This window comes from Gossypium hirsutum, chromosome D12 (assembly GCF_007990345.1).
Source record: "Gossypium hirsutum isolate 1008001.06 chromosome D12, Gossypium_hirsutum_v2.1, whole genome shotgun sequence".
Classification (NCBI taxonomy): domain Eukaryota; kingdom Viridiplantae; phylum Streptophyta; class Magnoliopsida; order Malvales; family Malvaceae; genus Gossypium; species Gossypium hirsutum.
In genome coordinates, this window is record NC_053448.1 from 15,461,077 (window position 1) to 15,486,334 (window position 25,258).

Here is a 25,258-nt window from a genome sequence, read left to right on the forward strand (position 1 = left end):
ATTATGATGAAATGACTTTGGTTGTTGGCAAAGATATGACAATAGGGAGTTTTGCTAGAACATTTGTTGACATAGATTTGGATGATGGTAACCAAGATTCAATGCCTATAGACTGCGACAATGAAGAGGCTGAAGAGGTAAGAACAAATGTATCTTCATCTGGCACATCCAAATATAAAAGAAAAAATGTTCAAGAAAGTGTCGTTGATGAACAAATTAAATTTGTGAGTGAACAACTTGGCAAAATTGCTAATGCTTTGGAACAATTTACTGCGGATAAGACACCACAGCTTTACAAAGAAGTGATCTCGATGGAGGAAGAAGGATTTGATGATGACTTGTGTTCTGTGTTTGATTATCTAATGAGTCATGAATCCGAGGCCAAAGCATTTTTAGTTAAAAGTAAGAAGCATAAAAAAATTTGGCTTCAAAAATTTATTTTTTATAATTATCCAATCCTTGTTTTTTTATTTTTTAATACAATTACAAATAATTTATTTGACTTTAGTTGTTTTCAATTTATGACGGTTAATATTGTAGCTTAATAATTGAGTATTATTATATATTTAATTTGATTTATTTATTTATAAATAAATCATTGTAATATATGTAAAAATAATTTAAAAATATAAAAATTTATTAATATGTATATAAATTTATTAATATATGTAATAACAACTTTTTCGAAAAATATTTCAGGAAATCTGCAAAACAACAGAAAATATTTTATACAGATTCATCTAAACACCATAAAATATTTTCAGTAAATTATTTTCCAGAAATGTAAATCATTTTTCAGAAATTTCCGGAAAACATTTTACTGGCAAACAAACACACCCTTATTTTCATACAAATTTCTATTCTTTTATGGGATTTCAATTTCATGAAATATGATTTGATTTTCTTGCACGACAATTTGGTTTCAACAGCCTAAAATTAAGATAAAAAGAATGCTGATAGGAGGGTGTTAAATTAAAATTTTAAAAATACTGACTAGGCACGTTCAAACAGCTTTTGTTAATGAGATAACGGTTAAGTGATCATTTTGAGAAATTATTCTAACAGTAAAGTAAAGAAACAACACTATTTTAAAGTGACTTCTAGTGTAGTTTACCTATATTTTTATGATACAATACCTATAACCCCTCCGTAAAAAGAAGAATAAATGTATTTTAACGCGCTTAAAGTCACATTCTCTTATATTAGCAATAATGTTTATACCAATTAAACTAAAAATTAATTGGTAATGAAACCAAATATTTAAAATACAAATGTAAGTTTAAAAAGTAACATCCAATAAATAATAAAATGTAAGGTTTAAAATTAATAAAATAACACAAACAATATATACCAAATAAAAATGAAAAAAATATTTTAAATTACAAGTAAAAAAATTTAAATAGGTAAATATAAAAATTAAAAATCATTTTGACTTATAACACTAACTCAATAAACGACATTATCTATATACGTTCAATACGATGCAGGTGGGAAACAAATTTTATGTAAAAAAAATCATATAAGATAATAATGAAGCTTTGGTTGAAATTGTAAAGTTTAAGATGTAATATGTTTGATGACTAAAGTTCAAATTCTATCATTTACATATTTTAAATTATTTTTTTATTTTTATATAAATGTATGAAAATACAAAAATACCCTATAATAATTATTACTTGTTGTTTGAAATGTGTTTTGTTTGTACTTTTTTGATTAAGTTGGTGTCGAATTAATTTTTGACACCAATTAAATTAACATTTAAATAATAGTAAATACTAATACATTAAATATGATGTGAGGATTTAATTGAAATGATTAAGCTTAAAATCTTAAATACTTAATGTATTAGGTTCTAATCTTTTCGTTTGCATATTTTAAGTTGTTTTTATTTTTACATAAAGGCATGAAAATAAAAAAAATGCCTTATAATAATTATTAATTAGTTAAAATGTAATTTTTAAATATTTATTTTCTAAGTTAATGTGAATTTAACTTATTAAATAGTTTGCATAATTCCAAGCTTAAATAATAGCATGTTGAAAATTTTTTACTAATTATTTTATTTTTTAGTAAATTATATAAATTATGTCTCACATGTTTTATAAATACTTACAATCATATAAATTAATTGCATAGCTTAAGGAATTAATAATGATTTTTTAAGGATAACATAATTCTTTATCACAATTAGATCCACATTGATACTTATAATTTTTTTATCCACTTTAATATATGAAGTTAATAATTAAATTCATTTTTATCTCTAAACTTGAAAAATATAAAAAATTAATTATTTGTTTTAGAAATAATAATAGTTTGATGATATAACATTATGAAATTGTGCCACATATTGCTTTAAAGAATTTTCAAGTGCTAATGTAATACAATTTTAGAACAACTACAAAGTTCCAATTACAAGAGCAAGAATTGAATCGATCAAACTACTAGTTTCTGATTCAATCGGTTTGATTTATTATTTTGAAAAACGAAACTCCATAAAAATTTTACCTATTTATAACTTCAGCTCCGACACAGCAAATGTTAAAATCACCCTTCATTAGTTGCTCAAATACAGTGCAATATTGTCGCTATTTGACAATCCATGTCACATGGTGATGCAATTCCTTATTATACCCTTAAAGAAAATTAGGAATCCTATTACATGAGTATGCGTGTGGGAACTACAAATTTAGAACACAAATCTATATTTAAAAATTAGTAATAACATATAATAAATAATAAAATGTATGGTTTAAAAATATACAATCTTTAAATAAAAAATAGATTAAATTAGGTCATGGTGTTGCCATCAACGTTGAGTCGGTGTCGAGTTAACTTGTGACACTAACTCAATCAAATACATTATTAATATATACAATTGATGAAGGTAATAAAGTATGCATAATAAAATTGCAATGTATAAAAATATCAAAATAAAACTTTGAATGATAAATTAAAGGTTTTTACAATTGGTGTGAATTTAGATTCTATCATATGCACTTATTGGTTTTTGTTATAATAATAAGACTAAAATATCCTTATGATATAAATTATTTTAATTACAGAAGAATATTTCTGTAATTTTTCTAACCGATTTGGTGCCCGATTGACTCGTGACACAAACTCAAATAGGGACTTAAATAATAATATAGAATAGATATATAGATAGATATATATAAATCACCTATTTAAAATATAAATATGCATCTAAGAATAACTAGAAATCCTATCACACGCGTATGCGTGTGAAAATCATAAATTTAGAGCACAAATATATGTTAAAAATAACATACAATAAATAATGAAACGTATAATTTGAAACTAATTAATAACAACCCATGAAATATGTACGATATTAAAATAAATAAAAAATAGATTTTTTAACCTTGTGTTGTCATCAATCTTAAGTGATGTCGAGTTAAGTTGTAACATCAACTTGATCAAATACATTATTAATATATATATGTAATTAATAGAAATAATGGTTGATCGAGTTTGATAGATTCACCCTCTGAAACAAGAAGTTCTGGTCCTGGGGGGATAATATCAACCACTTGATGTCCATCCAAGGCATCCGTTATGGTTATTTCGTACCCCCCTTTTTCTTTTCGTATGATTTTGCTTACTATACCTGCTGCCGTAGCATTATAAACAGTATTGTTACTTTTGTTCCCGTCGGGATAAATCTGGCCCCTTCCCCTGTTGCCGCCTACGTATATGGGATATTTTAAGATATGAACATCCTTATTACTAGCAGGGTCTGGGGAAAGAATAGGAAAGGTGATTTCACTATATTTTTTACCAGGAACAGGACCTATCACAAGAATATTTTTCTTAGTGGGGCGGTAGTTCTGAAAAGACAGATTGCTTATCTTTTCTTTCATCTCGGGCGAAATACGATCAGGCGGGGCTAACTCAAACCTCTCTGGTAAAATAAGAACAGCACCCACATTCAAAGCCCCTTTCTTACCATTAGCAAGAACTTGTTTCAGTTGCATATCATAAGGAATTCTAACAACCGCTTCAAATACAGTATCAGGAAGTACCGCTTGTGGAACCTCAATATCATAATAAAATAAAAAAATAAAAAAACCTGGTTAAATGGTAAATTAAAGGTTTTGTTAATATAGTTGATTAATGTGGGTTCAAATCGTACTGTGTATATTTTTATTATTCTTTTAAAAGTAAATATTAAAATATCTCTAATTATTTAACTTATTTTAATTATGAAAGAATATTTTTATAATTTTCCTAACCAAATTGGTAATCTGATTGAGAGTAATACTAACTCATTTAAAATTTTGAATAATAGCATAAATAAAAAGAGTATTAATACCCTAAAACAAATTAACATTTAATTATTATATTACTTTCTTTTAAAATTAAAAGAGGATTGCTCAATTATATTTGTAAGTAATTTCTTAAGTTCAATTTATTAAATATATTTATAGATAACAAATTGTACAAAAAAGTTTATTATAAAATTTTGCATTAATTTGTTTTTATATTTTATTATTAAATATCATATTTAAATGATAATAATATAAATAAACTATCATTTAATTAGTTAGAGGATATTAATACCATTTAATACTTATTCCTTTTATATTTTTATACATAATTTATCTTATTTTATTCGATTCCATTCCTACAAACTAAAGGTGCCACAAATTGTACTTTTATTTTTAAGAGTTTAATCTCTTTACTTTTCAAATTTTAAAATTCAAGTGTAGCCATTAACAATACTAAAATTATTTTGTTAAATTCATGTTTATTACAGCCATTTTTTTAGTTATATGACTATCGAGTTTTTTTTATTATTTTAAAATGTCACACTAATAAATTTAAGAAAAGAATTTATTTCAAGAAATAAAAGTGCAATGGCATATTTTAACCAACAATTTTATAATCTTTTGACCTTATGCCCTTCACAATATACAAAATCTAAAACACGAACACAGACAAAAACACACCACCAAACCATGAACATGCAAGAAGTTATACAAAGAATAACATTAAACACATTACAACACAGAATGCACAAATACAACGTTAATACATAAACATGTCAAAATTATATAAACATATTTTAAACACAATTATGACACAAAAATACATACTGACGGGCCTATAATATGGCATAAGTTTACGATGTTATGCAGTGAATATGTAAAGTTTATTTTTCCTAGTGAAAACTACTTTTTTTTCACCAACAAACTTTAGCAAAAAATTGACTTTGTTACCTCTGTTTAGTAGTTACCTTCGTAGCTTTCAAGCGCAGAGCCAGTTTTCCGATTGCAGTTGCTTGGAGCATGGAAATGTGGACAGCTTCTGAACAACACCGAAAGCCTCGAAAACCCTCGTCTTTCAGCACCAATATTCATGCATCATTTCAGACATAATCTACAATCTTCATGGGGTTAATTTCATCTGAAACTCAGAATTTCTTGGCATACATGGATTTGACTCCTAGAACAGAGGGAAGACCAAATGGACCAAAAGAAGACATTCCTGAGGCAATTGGATCGAGCTCCATGCCAGTCATTTCAGCTTCATCTTTCATTCAAGCGGCACTAAGCTATCTTCCCGTCTCCCAAGAAGACACATTGTTTACAATAGTGAGAAAGAACATATGAAGATCAAGAAAAGGAATTTTACTAGTGAACCTGTATGAAGTCAGTCAATCGGTATGCATTGATTATGGGGCAATGGCAGAAAATAAGTAGGTCTCGTAATCTTTACACTCACTAATCTTATTCCAGAAAGGAATGACCATGTAATAGCAGCTGATACTGAAGAATGGTACCAAAAACCAAGCCAGCATCAATCACATAGCCTCTAAAACGAACAAGTTCTTGCTTCTGTTCATCATATCTAAACTAGATAGATAACAAATGACTGCATTCTCTAAACAACATATCCCCAGACCAATCTGAAAAGCTGGGGCAGTACATTTTTGCCTCACCTCCAGGCCAGCTTCTGACAAAAGAGCCATAGTTGTGGCTTCTTGTATTGAATCTGTGAAATCTGATTATATACCGAAACTACATATCCAAATTTTCAGTTAAGACTCAAAATAACTATCGTAAATAGACAGGTGGTCAAATGCATCAAAATTTGCCTTCAGTCCAACAAACTGACAACCAAGCTGAGCACAACCAGCACTTGGCCACTGGCAGCTGCCATCCCGTGTACGCAAAGGACATAAAGTTTCACATACTTGACCGAGTGGACTGCTGGAAACATCATCTGACACAACTGTAACTGAAACAGACAAATCTGAGTTGTCATCACGCTCCATTGTACCATCAGATTCTTTTCTAGGAGGAGACTGTATACTTTTTTCTTGAGATCCTGTTGGATTACTTTCAACATCAACAGTACAGTCACCATTACTTGTGTAGTTAACCCTGCACCCCAGCGACAGTATGGCTCGCTTAATGGCAGCACTTTCCTTGCTGGCTCTTTGGGCCAAGTTCACTGCAGAGCTACTGAGCCGTTTCTCATTCCGTAATTCTGCCTTCAATGTTTCCATGGCCACAGAGTACTCTTTAGCTTTCATTTCAGCTGCTTCTTTAGCCTGTTAGCATTGCAGCACCCAATAAATATTTTAAAAAAATATATATTGTGCTTAGCGAGTACTGTTACATGTTCCCAATTTATCCAGTACACCATGTTTTTCTAAATAACCAAAGGGGACAATTAGTGGACAAAAACTGAAAATTTTAATACTGATGACAGCTCACCAATTTATTAATTTCCATATTTCTGAGGTAGTTTAGGAATATTATTTTGTTTTTAATTTTTCTCCATTACTCCACATTATTCCTGATTTCTTGCTACCTAGTTTCTACTAATTTACACACTCTTAAGAATTAGAATAAGATAGTTTCTAGTATTAAGTAGCCTAGAATTCCTCAATGGCACATAACAATGAATTTCTTTCTGTTCTCTTCTACAGAAATTCTTCCTACCCTCTGTTTTCATGGTATCAGATTTATTTTTCCTCTGATTTTTATTTTGGCTAAACAGTCATTTCAGATGCGACTCTAGAGGAATATTCGGAGGTGTTATCTGAACCTTCTGGTAGTATATCCTCATCTACGATTTCTACTGGTGGGGAAATCCATTCTCTCCAAATAACCCAACACAAACTTTAGTGGGAACAATTTTCTTGAATGGTCTCAAGTGGTTATGTTGGTAATTCGAGGCAAAGGAAAATTTGGTTACATGATATGTGCAAAGGTAAAACCCAACAAAGGAGAAGCAGGTTACTCAACTTGGGAGTCAGAAAAATATTATGATCATGGCATGGTTAATTAATTCCTTGAAACCCAAGGTTGGCCAGACTTATTTATTCTACCAGAGAGCAAAGGAGATATGGGGCATGGCCATTGAAATGTAGTCGGATCTGGAAAACACAGCACAACATTTTGAGATTCGATCTCCTCTAAGAAACAGCAAACAAGGTGATCTTTCAGTGGCTGAATATGTCTACTCTAGGTAAAGGCTTGTTGTTAAAGAAAAATGAGCAGAGAAGTGAGGAGGCATTTATTGACGCAGATTGGGCAGGTTCAGTTGAAGATAAGAGGTCCACATCAGATTACTATACAATGCTTTGGGGGAATTTGGTTCTTGGAGAAGCAAGAAGCAACCAGTTAGCTCGCAGCAGCATAGAGGCTAAATTTAGAGCCCTTAGGTTCGGCTTGGTATGGAGGATGGAAAATTTGTTAATCAAATGGTTAAGATTCATAACCATTTTCTTTCTTTGTAGCTTAACCAATAAATTGAAAAATTTATCCTCCATACCAAGCAGAGCCTTAGAGCCCTTGCACATGGAACTTGTGAGCTGATTTCATTAAAGAGGTTATGGAAGAACTGAAAGTGCCTAGTACTGAACCTATGAAAGTATTTGAGATAACAAGGCAACCATAAGTATTGCAAAAAATCCGGTTCATCATGACTGAACAAAATATGTTGGGATAAATATGCATTTTATCAGATAAAAAATAGTTAATTTGCTTGACCTATGTGCCTAGCAAACAACAGATAGCAGATGTCCCTATAAATGCACTGCCTAAACCAAGTTTTGAAGTGCCAGTGGACAAGCTGGGAACGAACATCTATTCACCAGCTAGAGGGGGAGTGTTCGGTGTTGACAGGTCAAGGATTTATTTATTTCCAGACTTCTAGGAGTTAGTTTAGGGTATTATTTTATTTTGGTTAAAATGCGCAGTTAGTCCCTGTACTCGTATAGAATTTTAGATTTGGTCCCAGTGCTTTTAAAGTTAAAAATTCAATCCTCCTACTTTTTCAATTTAAAAATGCTAGTGTAATCATTATTGTTGTTGCTAGTTTCTATAAAAATTTGTCAATTTAACATGTTTATTTTCTGTTAATCATATGTCACGTCATACGAGAGCAGCCTAATCAAAATTCCAAGTTGACAAATTTAGACAAAAAATACTTACAATTTTAATGACTCGACTAAAGATTTTTAAATCAAACAAGTAGGACTTAATTTTTAACTTCTTCAATACAAGGACTAAATCTCAAATTTTTTCAAAGTACAGGGACTAACAGCATATTATAACCTTTTATTTTTATATTTTCTTGATGACTCAATACCATTTCCTGAGTTCTTGCTACTAATTTCAAAAGTTTACAGATTCTAAGCATTAGAATAGGATAGTTTCTTTTATTAAGTAGCTTAGAATTCCTCAATTATCTTTCTGTTTCTTTTACAGAGATTTTTTCTATTCTCTGTTTTCAAATACCTTTTGCAGTTCAGAAAACTTTATAGCCATGCTCCTGGATTCAGCCTCAAGTTCACCAGCTTGGGATTCAGAAGGACAAGCCCAACGAAGATGGAATTGGGGCCAAAGTGTTGGGGCCAAAGCAGCTGCTGGAGGAAAAATTGGCCCATTATGTTTCAATGGATCATAGAAGAGGTTATAATGGGCATGAGAACTCCCCTCCAAAGAACGCAGATCAGCAAAATAGGCCCACAAGCATCCACATGCTTCATAGATACCACATTTTTCTCTCTCCTTCTCACTGAAAATATAAATAAACAAAATACTTGACACTTCAAAAGGGGGTTTGGAGGAAATTTGAATGGCAAGGAAAACAAAATTGTTACTTTCAATACAACGAGGTCATCTTGAAATATATAAAACTTCCTTTATGTACTAATGCAGCTACCCACAATTTTTGGACTAACCAGTGAAGGAAATAATTTAGGCTCCTCAAAAGTTTATGAAACAAATTGTAGAACTCAGACTTGAAGGTAGAAAGAACAATGTGCTTTTCTTCCACATTTCTACAAGCTTATAAATCATCTGATCTTTCATAAATGCAGAAGATTGCAACAATAAACACAATGATTCCAGAATAAAGATGCCCATAGGTTTTATGCAGGAATATACACTATTTCCCATCAAGTGCCAAATTATGAAAATTTAAAAAGCAGTAGAATTTTGATGAATGATAGGGGTACAGATGGCTAGTTTTCTCAACAATCGAATTGAATGAACCCCATTGTAATCTCAGAAGCAAAGTGCACGTATTTTAAGTAAAGCCATGGTTGAGAATATGTTTGCTCTGAGCCTCTGACTTTAAGAGTATCTTATAAATTTTAGATATTTTGTAAGGCATAGATCATAGAGGATAGGAAACAAAGATGAAAGTTATTTCAGAGGGAATTAATTTAAGTTTCATAGATAGAATGGACAATGATCACCTGTGCATTGCCTGTAAAAGGCCCTAAATGTTTGTTGCACCATTTTTTCCCAGACACCCCCCTCTCCCACCAATTTTCACATTTCTCAAATTCTTCAGCAAGCAAACTTAAGTTGGCACAGCAGGCTAAAGCTACTAATAGAGAAATTACCTGTTACATAAGAAATTTCCAAAACGACATGAGAGCACACAGTCCAAGAAATCCACCAGGAAAGTCTAAATCAACATAAAGTAAGAATGTCACTAAATCAGTAACTATGGAGAAAATAAAGGATAAAGTCAAAAAAATTGCCACGTGAAAAGAATTATATTTGATAAAACAAGAAGTGAATGCCATGCATCATACTGAGGAGAACTCAAAAGCAAATGGATACACCCTTAACAACTGAGAAACACAATCAACCCACTGCAAAACAACAAATGCACAATCAGATCTCAAATTAATCAGTGAATTGAAATTATACTGATGAATTAACAACAGCATCAAAATAAGATATCTATTAATTATAATTTGTGTGAAATAGAAACCCCCAAAGATTTCACAATTTCATTACATGTGAAAATTATCAAACTAAAATGAAACGGAACTTCAGTGAAAGAATAACCAAAAATATTTCAGCACGGATACCTGCAAGAATATGGGGGAATAATTGTTCTGCGCATGAGATGTATTAGAAGTTTGTGGTGTGAATGATCCAGAAGATTGGCGTACTGGAGATGATGACAGATTCCCAGTGGAAGATTGTCTGGTTAAATCAAATGAAGTTCCAGACACACTTGGCATTCCAATGCGATCTGAGAATGGGTGACCAAAAGCTAGCCAATCTTTTTCAACAAGTGCCTGTATTAAGATGTAATAATCCAGAATAAGAGACATTTTTCCAAGTTGTTATCCCAATTCCCAAGTTCCCAGGGCACTGAAAAACCATCGGCATCTCACGTGGATGTGCCTAAAGGGAATTTAAACTGCAAAACCACTTTTAGGTGGGGGAACATGACAGCTATTTTTCTCAAAAGTAATGCTAAATATGTGATGCTGTCTTGCTGAGTGAAGTGAAGAGGAAAAGGTACAAGCAAAACCTAGTACAAAATGTGTCTTGGGCCGTAGTGCTGCAAATGAGAAATAGGTTCTAAAAATGGAGAATGCAAAGAGAGATGGAGGGGTTGTTTGTTGAAAAGGCCATTGTTCAGAAAAATACCTGAAAACCTGCGAATGTCCGGTAATATGGATCAAGCATCAGGTTTGCTAGTGAAACCAGCTGACTTGTTCTATCCCATCCATCACTACATTAAAACAGTCCAGAAAGGATAATTAAACTGATATGTGAAAAGAAAAAGAAGGCAAACAACAGATGTAATGGTATTCACATAAATTACTGGTAGATGAATTTGTTGGCATGGCTGAGGAGATTAGAAGGATTTTTTTTCTTTCTTTCTTTCTTTTTTTTGGTTTGGGGGGGAGGGTGAGATGAGCATGGAAGTGGCCTCATACCATAGGGCATATTGATGAGGAGAGAAACCTAGAATTTTTTTTAATCTTCTTCCTTTTATTTATTTTATAAGATAAACTGGGTCTGACATCTGACTTAAGTTTTATATCACAATGAATTTTGCCTTGAGGCTTCTACAGGGCTTAGGATTGAATTACTACATAGATTTTCACATGTTATCTTTTCTTTTCCTTTTTCATTTTCAACAATTTTAGTTTTAAGCCAACTGACCAACTCACTACCAGTAAAACAGATTCAAGTGAATAGCTCAATCAAACCAAATTAAAAAGTTAAAAGAACTGATTGCACCAAAGAGAAGTCATCAAGTCCATTTCACAAAGTGATACAGGTTCCACCAGTTAAACAATGATATATAAGCAAGAATAATTTGAACTAATGAGAGCAGTAAAAAAGAATAATGCCAGTGCACTGAACCAAAAAGACCCATATCACTTGCTCAAGTGCTGATCACTAACAGAAACAAGTCCGAAGACAATGGAAAGAACTGGCCTTTCCTCAAATCAACTTTAAAACAAATAGATAAAAGTACTTAAATGCAACAAAGATTAAACCAATAAATGTAGGCATGAATTAAAATAATACTAACCTGCAATGCACAAGCACAGACGCTGATTCCAAAGCAATGCGTGCAGCGATCCAAGCTGAACCAGCCAAGACACTTTGAACATGTATTAACCAACCACTGTCACCAAGGGTTGATACTGAAGCAGACATACTGCTGAGATTTCCTCCACCCCAAGTTGAACCGCCATGTCTCTGTAAGTTACAACTTCCATAGATTAGATGTTCACAACAATAATATCACGCATCAATATAGTTGACAGGGCCACATAGAACTTTGTGTGAAAGTCTTGTCAGCTTATGTTCTTGATGTATACCAATCTCAGATGCTCTAAGAAGATGACTGACCAGTAAACATCAGGAATGATCTAGCATACTAACATATTCATATTCAAAATACTATAAATACAGCTCAACACAATTAATTCCTTTATTATTATTTTTCTTTTTTTGGGGAGGGGGGGGGAGAAGGATCATAATAGTACACACTTGGTATTATCAGCTAGATTTTGATCCACAAAAGAAAAGAGAAATAAAAGAAACAAACGTAGATTATATTTCTTTAGGAAGAAGGTTTATGCACATAAATTCCTCACAAACTTTATTCAAGTTAATGCACCAAATATCCTCATGGTTCTCTCTAAATGCACTTCCAGTAACTGATCAAGATCTTAATAGGGCTGGAACTGCAGGGCTAACCAAAAATGAAGACATTCCATCTGATGATGCGGCACCGTGAGTGTCTAAATAGTCTCTAAGCCGAGCAAAACTTTCTCTCATTGCATGTATGTTGTCTATCCCAAAGAAAACTATCTGACAAGGAGAACAAATAAAACTTAGGGCACTAAAAACTACAGAGCCAAATTTTGTTAGGTAGAGATGCATATCTTCCAAGCTCAAACTTAAGACAGACCTCAGAATATAAATAGTTTGAAGAAGACTCCGAGCCCCCGCCCATTGCTCCATTTGCCAATGCATGTTTTCTTGGTCTTGCATCAGCAATATATAGCTTTCTAAATTGGCAGAAGAAACAATGTTAAAATAGAGGTAACACTAGCAATTCCTATATGGACATTACTTTCATCCTTCTGGAACAAAAGCAAAACAGAAACAAACCATTAAAAGTTCAAAAAACATGTACACTATCAAGGCATATTCTAAAAATCTGGTTACTTAAAAACATGAGGATCTTTCTTTGTGAGCAAGCTCCCTTGTGTTATGAAAATGATGTCATTGTAAAATCTAATGGAATATAAAATAAATAAACACTTTTTAATTTGATAATTGATATACACCACTTATTCCAGGAGCAGTTTAAAGTAGGGAAGTAGATGCTGATACTTATGATAAGGAAAAACGACCTATGACATCATACAGGAATCAACAAAACAGAGTACCTCCTTGAACCCTTTCCATCAACAAGTTGAGTGCAAAGCGAAGCGACCAACTTTTCATCGGCATTGCTATAGAAGAATCATAAAAACGAAAAATTAGATGAACCATACTCCTTGAAAGAAAAACCAAAAAATAAGTTTGCCATAGATATCATTTTAGCCAGGCATCATTTTATTAGAAACTTTAGATATGCAATATATATCAATACATTTCTCACTGAAGGGCTTTGGGTTCATCAAAAACTAAGTAATACCTCCTCATATTCATCATAAGACCAACCAAGGGTTGTGCTGAACGGCCAAGAACTGCTCCAGTTCCTGTTATCCAATGCAGGTATCACAAATCAAGGACGAACATATATCATTGAGAGGGGGGGGGACATACACAAAAATTATCACATACCAGGGTGACACCAAGAAACTACAGGTATCCTACACCTTGCACGAAAAGTTGAAGCTTGGATCACTTCTTCATCACTAGCAAAAATTAGTTCCAGAATGAAGATTAGTTCCTTAGATATAGCAATAATTGTGAAACTAGCCTTATCCACAACGATCTGATTCAAAAGTTAAAATAAGGAAAGACTGGCTCTGGTTTCCTTTTATGTCTTCCTCTTGCCATCTCAAAGGGGATCCCAATACCTTACCTAATACTTTTTGGAACAATCAATGCAAATGGATAACTCGAACACACTGTATAGTTGGAATTTGTGTTGCTTATTCTCCATAAATCATTAGACAATGTAAATGACCCCTCTTCAACCATACTCACAGATGCACAATGGGAGCCTTTTCCAAGAAGGCGGAAGTATTCATTCAGTAACCGCACCTTTGAGTTTGGCTTACTGAATTTGGACGGTCCACAAGTAAAAGCATAAAGATCCCAAATTCTTGCTGGCTTTGCACATCTCAGTAATGCATCAAATATAACACGTCTCTACATAGAAAAAATTTACAACCGCATTAATTTCTTCATATAAATTACTTAAATCTCTGAGATGTAAGGTCAACCAATATGATAGTTTACTAATTTTCTTTTCTATATTAACTGAACTGAAAAGGAAAGGATGTTTGAACTTCCTTGAAACTAGTACAAGTATTACAGGGGTTTATTTTTCCAAAAAATTAAAACAAATTTTCCTTTTCTAGAATAAGATAAAGCATCATGTTATGCCTAGAAAAAACTTTCATGGACTTAGTTCATTACCATGCAATTCTGGCATATTTATTCCGATGGAATATAAGATTCATCTTCCACCTTAACCCTAAAATAATCCTATGCACTAAGCTTAGCAGAAATTGCACCATCACCAGTTTGTGGTTGTAGGGAACATGATATGATTCATCTCCCACCTTAAATCTAAAATAATCCTATGCGCTAAGCTTAGCAGAAATTGCACCTTCCGTGTTTTCAAATTCTTTAAACAATACTAAACAGAAAACTTCTTCAAGCCTTAATTGATATAACAAATGCACATATATTATCAAGAAGAAAAAACAAAAAAAGATTTAGGGAGTAGAGTCAGCTCTTTGAGTAGGGAATACATTCACCTAAAACTGGGCCCAATGCTCAGGTGCAAAAAAGCAAATAAATAAAATATAGTACATACATACACATTATACTGAGAATATAAACGAAACCAAAGAATAGATGGCTAAAACAGACCTGCTTGGTTCGAGGGCGAAAACCAAACACAATAATTCTCATATCTTTTCCTGCAAAAGTAAGAGAAGCCTTTAGGTCCATTATTTCCATACCAATTAAATTAGAAAACTAGAATAGCATTGTCTATGACCTAAAGGATAGTTGTTTGCATTAAACTATAACAAGATTAATTCTGGTAGACATTTGAACCTAATTCGAAATCCTAGTAGGAGTCTAGGAATTGGAAAGGTGGACCACACAATCTTATAAAACCATCTAGCCATTTTGGTGACACTTATCAGTTTTTTAGATATTATTTTGTATAGGTCTTTTTAGAGTTATTATTTACTTTTACTTTTTTCTTTAACTCATATGGCTTGTATAAATAGGATACCCAGTGTCATGAGCCGCTCATGATCAATGCGTACAGAATCGCCCAACAAGGTCAACTGACTAAATTACGCTCAGTCAACCCCACTTGGACTGGTTCGATTCGTGGATCATAGATGGAAGCCCATCTACTTGAAGCCCGGTGGCCCAATGAAACACTCCAATAATTTAGAGTTATCGAGGTAAATATTGTAATCCTAAGGATAAGATGTAACGAGTTCAAATTATTTAGGACTCTTATCTTGTAGATAAACATTAATCCTAATCGTCGATGTAATTTGAACTGTACCGTGGGATCAAAAGGAGCTCAAGTATAAATAGAGACTTTCCCCTCATTTGTAATCATCCTATTCAAAAGTAATTGTATACTTTGAGAGCATTTACTCAAACACTTTGTGTGCAATCTTTTCTAGTGCCTTTTCCTGTTTGCTCATTGTTTCTTCTCTAATGTGTTCGCTTCTACTAAGTCTCAATGCCTTAGAAAAATTCTTTAAGAATTATCGCCTTTTTTAGAGTTAGGTTGACTTAGACGAATTTGAAATAAAGTTATCTTCTAAAGTCACACGATTTGCTAGACTAAAGTTCTAGTCCCGTGACGGTTTGGTATCAGAGTCAAGGTTCGTAAAGTGCTGAGTTGAGATGACGAAAGAAGTAGAGGATCAAAATCTCCCAATGGAGACTTGTGGAGGTCCAAGAAAACTTACGGATCAAGAGATATGTTGTCGACTTTGGAAGGCAAGATTGTCAAACTCGAGGGTTCCGTGGGTGATATGAAAGAAAGCCTCAAGGTAGTTCTAGAAGCACTGTAGAGCTGGACACGAGGAGACATGAGTTCAAAGGACAAGTGTTGGACACTCTCAATGCCGATGTGGAGGAGGTGCAATGAGCTCTCAATTCCATTGTGGCTCAGTTAACAGAGAGGAGTGATGCTCTCGAAGCTATGGTGGCAGCTTTGAAGGAGATTGAGGGGCTCCTTTTTTGCAAAGCAACCGTGGGTAATAGGGTGTTGGCTGCGACACCCAAGCCTAACATGGATGTACCCAAGCCTAAAGAGTTTAAGGGTACTAGGTCCACAAGGAATGTGGACAATGTTCTCTAGGGAATGAAACAGTAGCTCCGTGATCCTATGTATTTTACTAAAGTCGCTCTTTTATTATGGTGTCCATAGATGAGAAATGAGGTGAAACCACAATTTGGACTTGATTTGAGTTCCAAAATGAGTTGGGCAAATTTACCAAAAGTATGCCAAGGATGAGGTTCGGACTAAGTTGCGCCAACTTATGCAACAAGACCCAGTTAGGGAGTATGTATGGGAGTTCAGTGACCTGATATTCTAGATTTCTGATTTGGGTGAAAAAGTGGCATTCTTCTTTTTTATGGATGAATTGAAGTCATTGGCCAAGTAGGAATTTAGCAAAACCATAACCATAGCAGAGTCCTTAATTGAGCTTGGTTTGAAGAAAAACAAGTTTGAGTCCTCTAAGCCTAAAAGGACATGCAACGGTGGGGGAAATCACGAGGGACAAGTTAAAAATGACAATGGTGGCAATGGAAAACCACAAAGGAGGAAGTGAAAGCCCAACAACAAACCAAAGGAGAAGAAGAGTGAAAAGGAGTCGATATAGAGATTCTTATGTTGTAGTTCACATAGAATGCGGGATTGCCTACAGCAATCCAAGCTAACTATGGTTAGTAAAGAAGAGGGGGAGCCAGATAATGAGACTTTAAAGCTTGATACGATGATACTCAATTCTGTGAAGGCAAAGAAAGGTCGCAAGCAGAAAAGGTTGATGTTTGCGGACATCAAAATCGCAAACCAAAGGAGTGCTCTTATTGATACAGGGGCATCAAACTTGTTCATGTGAGAGAGCTACGAATCAACTTGGTCTCACAGTTAATAAAATAACTAGAAGGATCAAGACTGTAAAGTAACACAAAGAGTTGAGCTATAGATTGATGATTAGAAAGACAAAAAAGACTTTGAGACAATTTATTTAGATGATTACGACTTTATGTTTGACTTAAATTTTCTTGATTAGATTGGTGCCTTTTTTATTCTTTTTGCCGAATACATATATATATTTTGGATCCTCAACAAGAATGCATTGTGCAAATGAGTCGTGACGCAAAGGGTGGAGCTAAGACACTATTGACAATGCAGCTAGCCAAGAATGTTCCTTGTGGTGAGAACATCGACTTGGTAATACAGAGGGATAAAGAGATCTCCTCGAAAATGCTAAAGGTGCAGCAAACCGATATGAAGCATGTTGAGTTATTAGTTGGGCTACCACCTATAAGAAAACTGAGTTGTGCATTGAACTTTGTTGGTAAAGAAGTGATGCAAATTGGACAGTAAAAAAGAGTAAATACGACTAGTAAGGTACATTTCAAACACTTTTCTAATGTTTTATGTTATAACTTACCATTGACCTGATAAAGACACATTGGCCCTTTCAAAATTCTAAAGTGGATTAGCCGAGAGGCTTACAAATCGGAGTTAGCGACAATAATTATGTCAAAACCTATTTGTAAGGATTAAGGGGATCCCAAGAGCGATGGTCTCTTACGATAGAGATGTACAAAGGGGAGAAATAGTTCGAATTAGATAGCAACAGAGACATAAGCTAAAGCAAATGTTTCGAGGGAAAGAACTACTTAACAAAACAACTAGTTGGGAATCAGCTAAGGCATTGTGGCGGTTTCAAAACGAGTTAGACCAACATCATTCTAGGGACGCGACGAGAGTGTCACTAAAATGTATAAGGGAGAATGTCACGGGCCATAGATAGAAGCCCGTGACCAATGCGCAGAACATCGCCCAACAAAGTCATCTGATTAAATTGGGCTCATTCAAACCACTTGGAGTGGCCCGATTTGTGAAACATAGAAAAATCCCATCTACTTAAAGCCTAATGGCCTAATGAAACCCTCTAGTAATTTAGAGTTATCAAAGTAAATATTGTAATCTTAAGGATAAGATTGTAAACAGTTCAAATTCTTTAGGACTCTCAACTAGTAGATAGACATTAATCTTAGTTGTCGATATAATTTAAACTATATCGTTGTATCGTGGGGAGTTCAACTATAAATATAAGTCTTCCCCCTAATTTGTAATCATCCTATTCAAGAGTAATTGAATACTTCGAGAGCATTTACTCAAACACTTTGTATGCAATCCTTTCTAGTGTCATTTGTTGTTTGTTCATTGCTTCTTCATTTGTGTTTGCTTTCACTAAGTTTCGGTGCCTTAGAAAATTTCATTGAGAATTCTCGCATTTTGACTTAAGCGGATTTAAAGCAAAATTATCGCCTAAGGTCGCGCGGTTTACCAGACCAAAATTCTAGCACCATGACACTAGTAGTGAATAATAAGTTTTTCTTTACCCATAATTTTTTTCTTTATATTCACTTGATTTCTACCTTCGTTACAAGGAAGAGAATTTAAGTATGACCCAATTTCCTACAATTCCTAAAGAAACACTTTATAGGTAATTTTTTTATTTTTCAATCTACAAAATCTATTAAATCATTAATTCCAAAGTGAAGTATAATGGTCATAATTCTACCCATACTCCCATTCTACAAATAAAGGTAAACCCTAATCATTCTCTCTCTCCCCCTTCTAGCCCCTACCACTTCTTGTAGCCTCATGTCCCATCAAACTTCAAAATTTCAAACATATTTTATTACGGGAAAAGATTGTTCCCAATATGTATTTGGATATTCTCTTTTCAACTACCTTATGCATAATGCTCATCTTGTAGGTGCTTTTTCTTTTATCTACAAGCCTATCCACTAGAAATAAAATGAAAGAATTCACGTAGCTGCTAATTACAGACACTTGACCACTTATATAAAATAAACGAATAAGTATGTTCGTCCAAAATTTAAAATACTGAAAACATGTTTTTTAAACAATTAAGACGTTAAAACATAGCATACCTATGATTTGAAGGAGACGACGAGATGGAGATCTATCAATTTGGCGAGCAGCTGATTGATTCTTGACTACCTACACAAATCCCCATCAATGCAAAATATATTAAATCAATCCACCTAGACGATTATTAGATTTAATATGGGCATTCAACAGTTAAAACAAAAAAAAATGGTATTATATATAGGCACACACGTCTATACTTAGTCTAAACTCTAAAGAATAATATAAATGCAAGTGTTAGGAACTAAAAACCTATCTATGCTATTGCATGTATTCTTTTATTATTTCTTTTTTCTTTTCAGATGTCTAGGCATCTTATGGAACTAGGCAAGGGACCTATCAGCTTAGACCTTCTCAAGTACCATGAGTGAAATTGGTTATTCAAATAATAGAATACAAATAACAACATAGTCGCTCTTAGATCACATATATTCTAAAGATTGCGTAGGCCTGCATTGAATAACCAAGGTGGCTTCTGACATTTATTTGACCTAATTCGTGACAATTTTACTGTTCAATTATCTTGTCAAAAATGAATAAAGATTTTCATGAAATGGCTTTTTAATCCCAACGCTTTGCACAAATCTCACTAAAATTCATTCCAACATACTTTATTTATGTAGTTTGTCATATCCACATCTATTAAGCATTCAAGTTGTTGCGATGCATTATTCCATTGGGTCTATACATTGACTTCAAAGTTCATATCTCCAAGCTCAACAACAAATTAACTTACCATTTTGTTGAATTTCTCAATTGTTTCCAGAGGAATGGTGCCTAGTGGAACAATATTTCTGGTGCCATCACTCTTTTGAAAAGAGGAAAATTAGATCAATTACATTGAAGTTGTAACAAAAATGCAAAAAAAAACCTACTACATTACTATTAATGCATGCGTATAAAAGAAATTTGTGAAATGCGATGTTAATGAAGTTTTATAAAAGGAAATAGAAACAATAAGTCCCAAAGATATGCAGCATCCCGCCCATTTTTTAGTATCATCAACTCATACGAGCACTATTGTAATTCTCATCACTTCTAATACCAATGAGTTCTTTTGAAAAAGCATTTCATCTCTTCCATCTGTTCTGTCATCTTCATTTTCTTCTCAACATTAAAAGCATTATGTAGAATGAGTTCATATTAAAGCTGAGTATCACATAGAGCATATTCTAGTGTGAGACTGACAGTTTTCATGCTGATACTAATGTCAAAACAGAGAGTACAGTGTCACCATTTAATTTGCAATATTAAGGTTGATATCAATCTAAAGAAGTTCTTAAACAAACATAAAATTTTCCCATTTGCTTGAAAAACTGGAGAATGAACTCCATTGTTAGAATACCAAGTAACTAAGTGCATTTTCAGGAGCTTAGAACTAATTTTTATAATCCCTATGGAAAAATGCCATCTATTTCAAGTTTGAAATCTAGGAATATTTGTATGTGCTATTACTCAAAAATTTCTTCATTCACCAAAAAGAGCTTAAAGTGATGCTGATGTATGTTGGCCAAATAATGCAAGACAGCAATAGTTAACCAAATACTAAATGCCATAAGGCAAATTACTTACAAGAAAGAGAAGTCGAAAGTTGGTAACGAACAAAGTTCCGGCCTCATCTCTATTAACAAGAACAACACCATGGCCCTAAAAATAGATATTCCAAAGTGCCATTACTTTAAGATATGCTATTGTAATATTTAAAGAAAGAAGCAGAAACTTCATTTTACAGAATTCACCTACTTATCAAGATTCTTGAAATTAACAATCTTGGAATTTCTCATTTCAATCAAAATGATAATCGGTGATCTAAGTTATCTATGAATAGAATTCAAAATCCATAATTTCAAGAAAAATCGCAAGGAAATAAAAATAAAAGAAAAAAATTCAGAAGAACCTCCTCTATGACTCGCTCAGCTTCAAGCAGAAACTCCGAATTAACATGAGAAACAGATCTTGTAACCGGCTACAGTTAAAAATTTGTTAATTACTTATTAAAAATGATAAAGTAATTAAAAAAAACAACCCTAGAATCCACAAAAAGAAAAACCTCAATTTTGGTCCATTCAAGGGCGTCCCAGCTACCAGCACCGTCCAACCTCTCGCTACCATCAGAACTGTCTCGGGAGGAGACCGATCTAGGCGGCCGAAGTGTAGCCATGTCAGTCGAGTATTGACTCCAATTCCTCCTGTGTTTTTTTTTTTTTTTTTTTGAAATTTTATTAATTTTCGAAGGTTTTGAAAAGTTAAGTTCGGAGAGACAAACAAATGAAATAAAAGGATTAGTAATGTTGACCGCAAGTGTGGCGGGTTGGATTTTCCAGCTGTTCGCTACATGTACAAAATGTAATAGGATATTTACCAATCCGGACCAGATTGACAATTAAATTATTTTTAGGAGACGCCTTTACTTACAAACAGCTTATCCTACGGTTTATGTTTAAAGTGAGTTTATTTCATAAAAAATTATTGATAAAAATATTTTTTTTATTTGTTTCATAAAAAGTAAATTGAACAAGGAAAAAAAATCATTTTCAAATAAATTATTTTACTTTTCTAAAAAAAGTAAGTCATTTTATGAAAAGAAAATATTCGTAATTTATATAAAAATTAACTTAAATCAAATTTAATATTATAATAATAATTTTTAATTTTAAGTTTTGAAAATATATAAAATATTAAAATTTTAATATCAAATATTACGATGTTGAATATTATTAAATACACATATTTAATTCTTTATATATAATAATATAATGAATTAGCAATACAATTTATTATTTTAATGAATTATTTAATATTAAAATTTTATTTTAATAATAAATTTGAACAATAATAATTAATTTTAAATAATATTATTAATATATTATTGAAAGTATTTATATTAATTTTTAATAATAAATATATATTACAATTTATAAATATTTAATAATAAATGTTTTATAGTATAAACTAGGAATATTTTAATTATGTAGAGAGTATTTGTTTAAATTATGCTTAGCTTCATTTATCTCTTCTGACTTTGATGTGTCATTATTGACTCTCATATATGTAATTTAAATTAAGTTTTAATTACACATTAATTATTACTAAGTTTACATATGATATTAATTATTATAAAATAAATTTCAATTCTCAAAAGGAAATGCTATTATAATATTTTGTAACAAATATATTTATGTTGTGTTTGTTTCACTAAGCATACCTTGTAGAAAATGATTTAAAAATGTCAAAGAATGGAAAATATCTTACGGAGAATCATCTAAACATTAGAAAATATTAACTTTTTCAAAAAATTGATCTATTTTCCAGAAATCATTTTTCGAAAGTTGTTTTCAGTGAAACAAACACAACCTTAATAAAAAAGAAAAAAAATGAAACCAATATTTTTAAGGATTTACCAAAATATCTAAGAATTTATTAAAATTTCTAAGGTTATACTAAAATATCTAAGGAATTACCAAAATTTTTAAGGATTTCTCAAAATTTCTAAAAATTTTCTGAGTATCCTAGACCTAATCAACTTAACATTCCGTCATACCAAATTTCTAATGATTTACCAACATTTTTAAAGATTTACTTGTAACACTTTTCCCGGTGTAGTTTTAGTTGATGGTTTGTGTAGGCGGATAGTTGGTTAAGTTTTAACCGAGGTATGGCTGATTTGTGCTCTATCTGGCAATTCTGAATTTGTATTGTTTGTCGCACCATGATTGGCGGACTATTTGGTTATTCTGATAAGTCTATAATGTTTTGGTTGAAGGGTTCGCTTTTTGGCGAAATATAGGTCTCTAGTTTTTATGTGTTGGCGTGGCCACTGTGGGAACCTGCCAATCAATGTTTTTCTCTTGAAAAGTTTTGAATGATAGATCCTTCTCTTGAAAAGTTTTTATGTGTGTTTATTGTATAGTTTTAGTTGGTTTCTTGTTAAGATCTAGTTAGAAATTAACTTTGGTACAATGAATGCTTAAGGTGAGTTTTGCCTAGAAGTGATTATGTTGGCCACTTTAATATGGTAATTAGCTTTGTATGTTAGCCACATGTAAGTTTTATGAGATTTGTGTGAACTATATATATATCAGTGAAACTGTTGTAGTGGGGTTTTTCTTCCATTTTCCCTTGCTTTGTTATACTCTGGTATCATGCTTAAGGAAGAGTTTTTCGTTAGAAAGGAATCAAGAAGTGATAGATTAGTAAGAAAGGGTTGTACATGCAACAATAGAGTTAGTGTATTAAACCTCGTTAGGATTATCCGTAAGTATCCAGTCTGCATTACTCTTCTCTGTGTTTTCCCTCTATTTTGAGTATCTCACTAAATTTTGGTTATCATAGCATAGAGTTCAGGTGAGACCATTGGCATAGAACTTTGTGAACCTATTCCATGTGGTCATCTGTGTGTGCATGTTTGTAGTATGAAATGGATACGACTTCCTTGGGTTAAACTCTGTGCCCAATTATGATGAGCCACTAGTAGGGCATGTTAGTTGCAAACCAGAATGGCAAATGTGCTAAACCACTGGTAGGGCATGCTAATTGCTAACTAGGTGGAAGTATATGATGGGCCACTAGTAGGGCATGTTAGTTGCTAACCAGATTGGCGTGTATATGGGCCACTGGTAGACATGTAAGTTGTTAACCAGGTTGGCGGGCCACTGGTGGGGTATGTTAGTTACTAATTGGTTAGCGCGAGTGCTAGGTTTGGTAAGGCATGTTAGTTGCTAACCGACCTAGCGATATGGTGCTGCCTACAGTAGGACATGTTGTTAACCATAGAAAAAATCCCTGAACTCACAGGAATACGCATGTGGTTGAAATGATAAGAAATGTGATATCTGTTTTGACATGTGATTGGGGATTTGAGGTTTAACCCAAGGAAGGATTTGAAAAGAGTAAGTTAATATGACTCTGTATGTGTTATATGTTATGTATAATTTGTAACACCCTATACTCGGCCTAGTCGCCAAGCCCGAGTACGGGATGTCACACCACCATCTCGTCTTGTTTACGTTAAACAGGAAGTTAGATTCAAGTAAATCAAACATCTTTTGTTAAGTTGATCAGGTTTTAATACGTCCAGATGGTTAATCATCATTGTTACATGCAAATCTTCTGTTAATCCATCATACAAACAACCAGAGTTATGCATAAGGATCAATTTGCAAATTTCATAAAAATTTTCGTAAGTATCGATAGTGATATCCATGTATCGATAATTTCCTGAAGTGTTATCGATACCACTTGGAAAAACAATATTAATTGAGCATTCTGTTTCTCGATTTAAAAACCTATCTATCGAAAAATATCGGTACAACAGGATAAAGTATCGATATTTATCCCTCGAGTATCTATCGAAAAATATCGGTACAACAGGATAAAGTATCGATATTTATCCCTCGAGTATCGATACTCGAGCAACGGTATCAATACCAAATCTCTATTCTATTTCCTATACGTTTTATTTCACAGAAGTATCGATTTTTAAAGCCCAATATCGATACATCTGCTATTGGAGCTAAAAATACAGCATAGGAATGCAATTAACTTATCACAAATAGTTCCTAATCAACATACATCAAGTACTAAATTAAATAACTGTTCATATGACTTAATCAACAATACAAAATACTAAAAGTGAATCTGAACCAATATCATCATGCCATTGTCAATGTTTAAGTATTCTAGCATAAAAATAACACAAAATTCCCATAGGTGAATCAAAATGGTGAAGCTCAATATCTCAAAATTGTTCTACCACATTGCCTAATTCCCCAAAAAGAATAATAAAATAACGAAGCACCTAAGAAGAATAACCAGACTTCCTTGGATCACTCATTTGGTAACCACACCACCCACACCCTTACGTCACTAATCTGCAAATGTTGAAATGAGGGAATGAGCTTTTGCAAGCTTAGTGAATGAATAGGATAACCACCACATAAACATGTCATCATGCAACACAACCAGTCGTTTACTCATAGGTACCACAATCTTAAGTTTAACATCATATAGTACTAAATCATACATAGTCTAAAGGTCATTCTCACAGCACATATTCATAATCGTTCAAGCATAGAAC

At 32.8% G+C, this 25,258-nt stretch overlaps 2 protein-coding genes across 5 annotated transcripts; both read right to left on the reverse strand.

Moving 5' to 3' along the window:
• Positions 1–3,437: 3,437 nt before the first annotated feature.
• LOC107941580 (cytochrome f) lies at positions 3,438–5,563 on the reverse strand. The gene is made up of 3 exons (XM_016875149.1): positions 5,457–5,563; positions 5,261–5,364; positions 3,438–4,099 (listed from the first exon to the last, which is right to left on the reverse strand). Exons 1-3 carry the CDS (start codon positions 5,561–5,563, stop codon positions 3,453–3,455), a joined length of 858 nt encoding a protein of 285 aa, XP_016730638.1. The 3' UTR covers positions 3,438–3,452.
• A 108-nt stretch (positions 5,564–5,671) lies between these two features.
• Positions 5,672–21,485, reverse strand: LOC107945436 (phosphatidylinositol-3-phosphatase myotubularin-1). 4 transcript variants are annotated; one of them, XM_016879441.2, is made up of 19 exons: positions 21,233–21,485; positions 21,080–21,148; positions 20,755–20,829; positions 19,919–19,990; positions 19,185–19,254; positions 14,874–14,923; positions 13,855–14,144; positions 13,611–13,684; positions 13,462–13,525; positions 13,211–13,276; positions 12,727–12,826; positions 12,513–12,626; positions 11,839–12,008; positions 10,941–11,025; positions 10,370–10,582; positions 10,088–10,147; positions 9,893–9,957; positions 8,778–9,057; positions 5,672–6,580 (listed from the first exon to the last, which is right to left on the reverse strand). In XM_016879441.2, exons 1-19 carry the CDS (start codon positions 21,341–21,343, stop codon positions 6,065–6,067), a joined length of 2,544 nt encoding a protein of 847 aa, XP_016734930.1. In that variant the 5' UTR covers positions 21,344–21,485; the 3' UTR covers positions 5,672–6,064. The 4 variants fall into 4 exon arrangements, with proteins under 4 accessions (XP_016734930.1, XP_016734931.1, XP_040964455.1 ...); XM_016879442.2 differs by lacking the exon at positions 19,919–19,990 and having other exon boundaries at positions 21,233–21,463; XM_041108521.1 differs by lacking the exon at positions 21,080–21,148 and having other exon boundaries at positions 21,233–21,462.
• Positions 21,486–25,258: the final 3,773 nt, after the last annotated feature.

Coding starts and splice junctions, on each gene's coding strand:
- LOC107941580 (XM_016875149.1), bottom strand. CDS start 5,563: ATGAAAGATGAAGCTGAAATGACTGGCATGGAGCTCGATCCAATTGCC. Junction 5,365..5,456: donor GTTCTAGGAGTCAAATCCAT/GTATGCCAAGAA, acceptor TGGTGCTGAAAG/ACGAGGGTTTTCGAGGCTTT. Junction 4,100..5,260: donor TGCGCTTGAAAGCTACGAAG/GTAACTACTAAA, acceptor AATTTACCATTT/AACCAGGTTTTTTTATTTTT.
- LOC107945436 (XM_016879441.2), bottom strand. CDS start 21,343: ATGGCTACACTTCGGCCGCCTAGATCGGTCTCCTCCCGAGACAGTTCT. Junction 20,830..21,079: donor CTGAGCGAGTCATAGAGGAG/GTTCTTCTGAAT, acceptor ATCTATTTTTAG/GGCCATGGTGTTGTTCTTGT. Junction 14,145..14,873: donor TTCGCCCTCGAACCAAGCAG/GTCTGTTTTAGC, acceptor TTTTCTATGTAG/AGACGTGTTATATTTGATGC.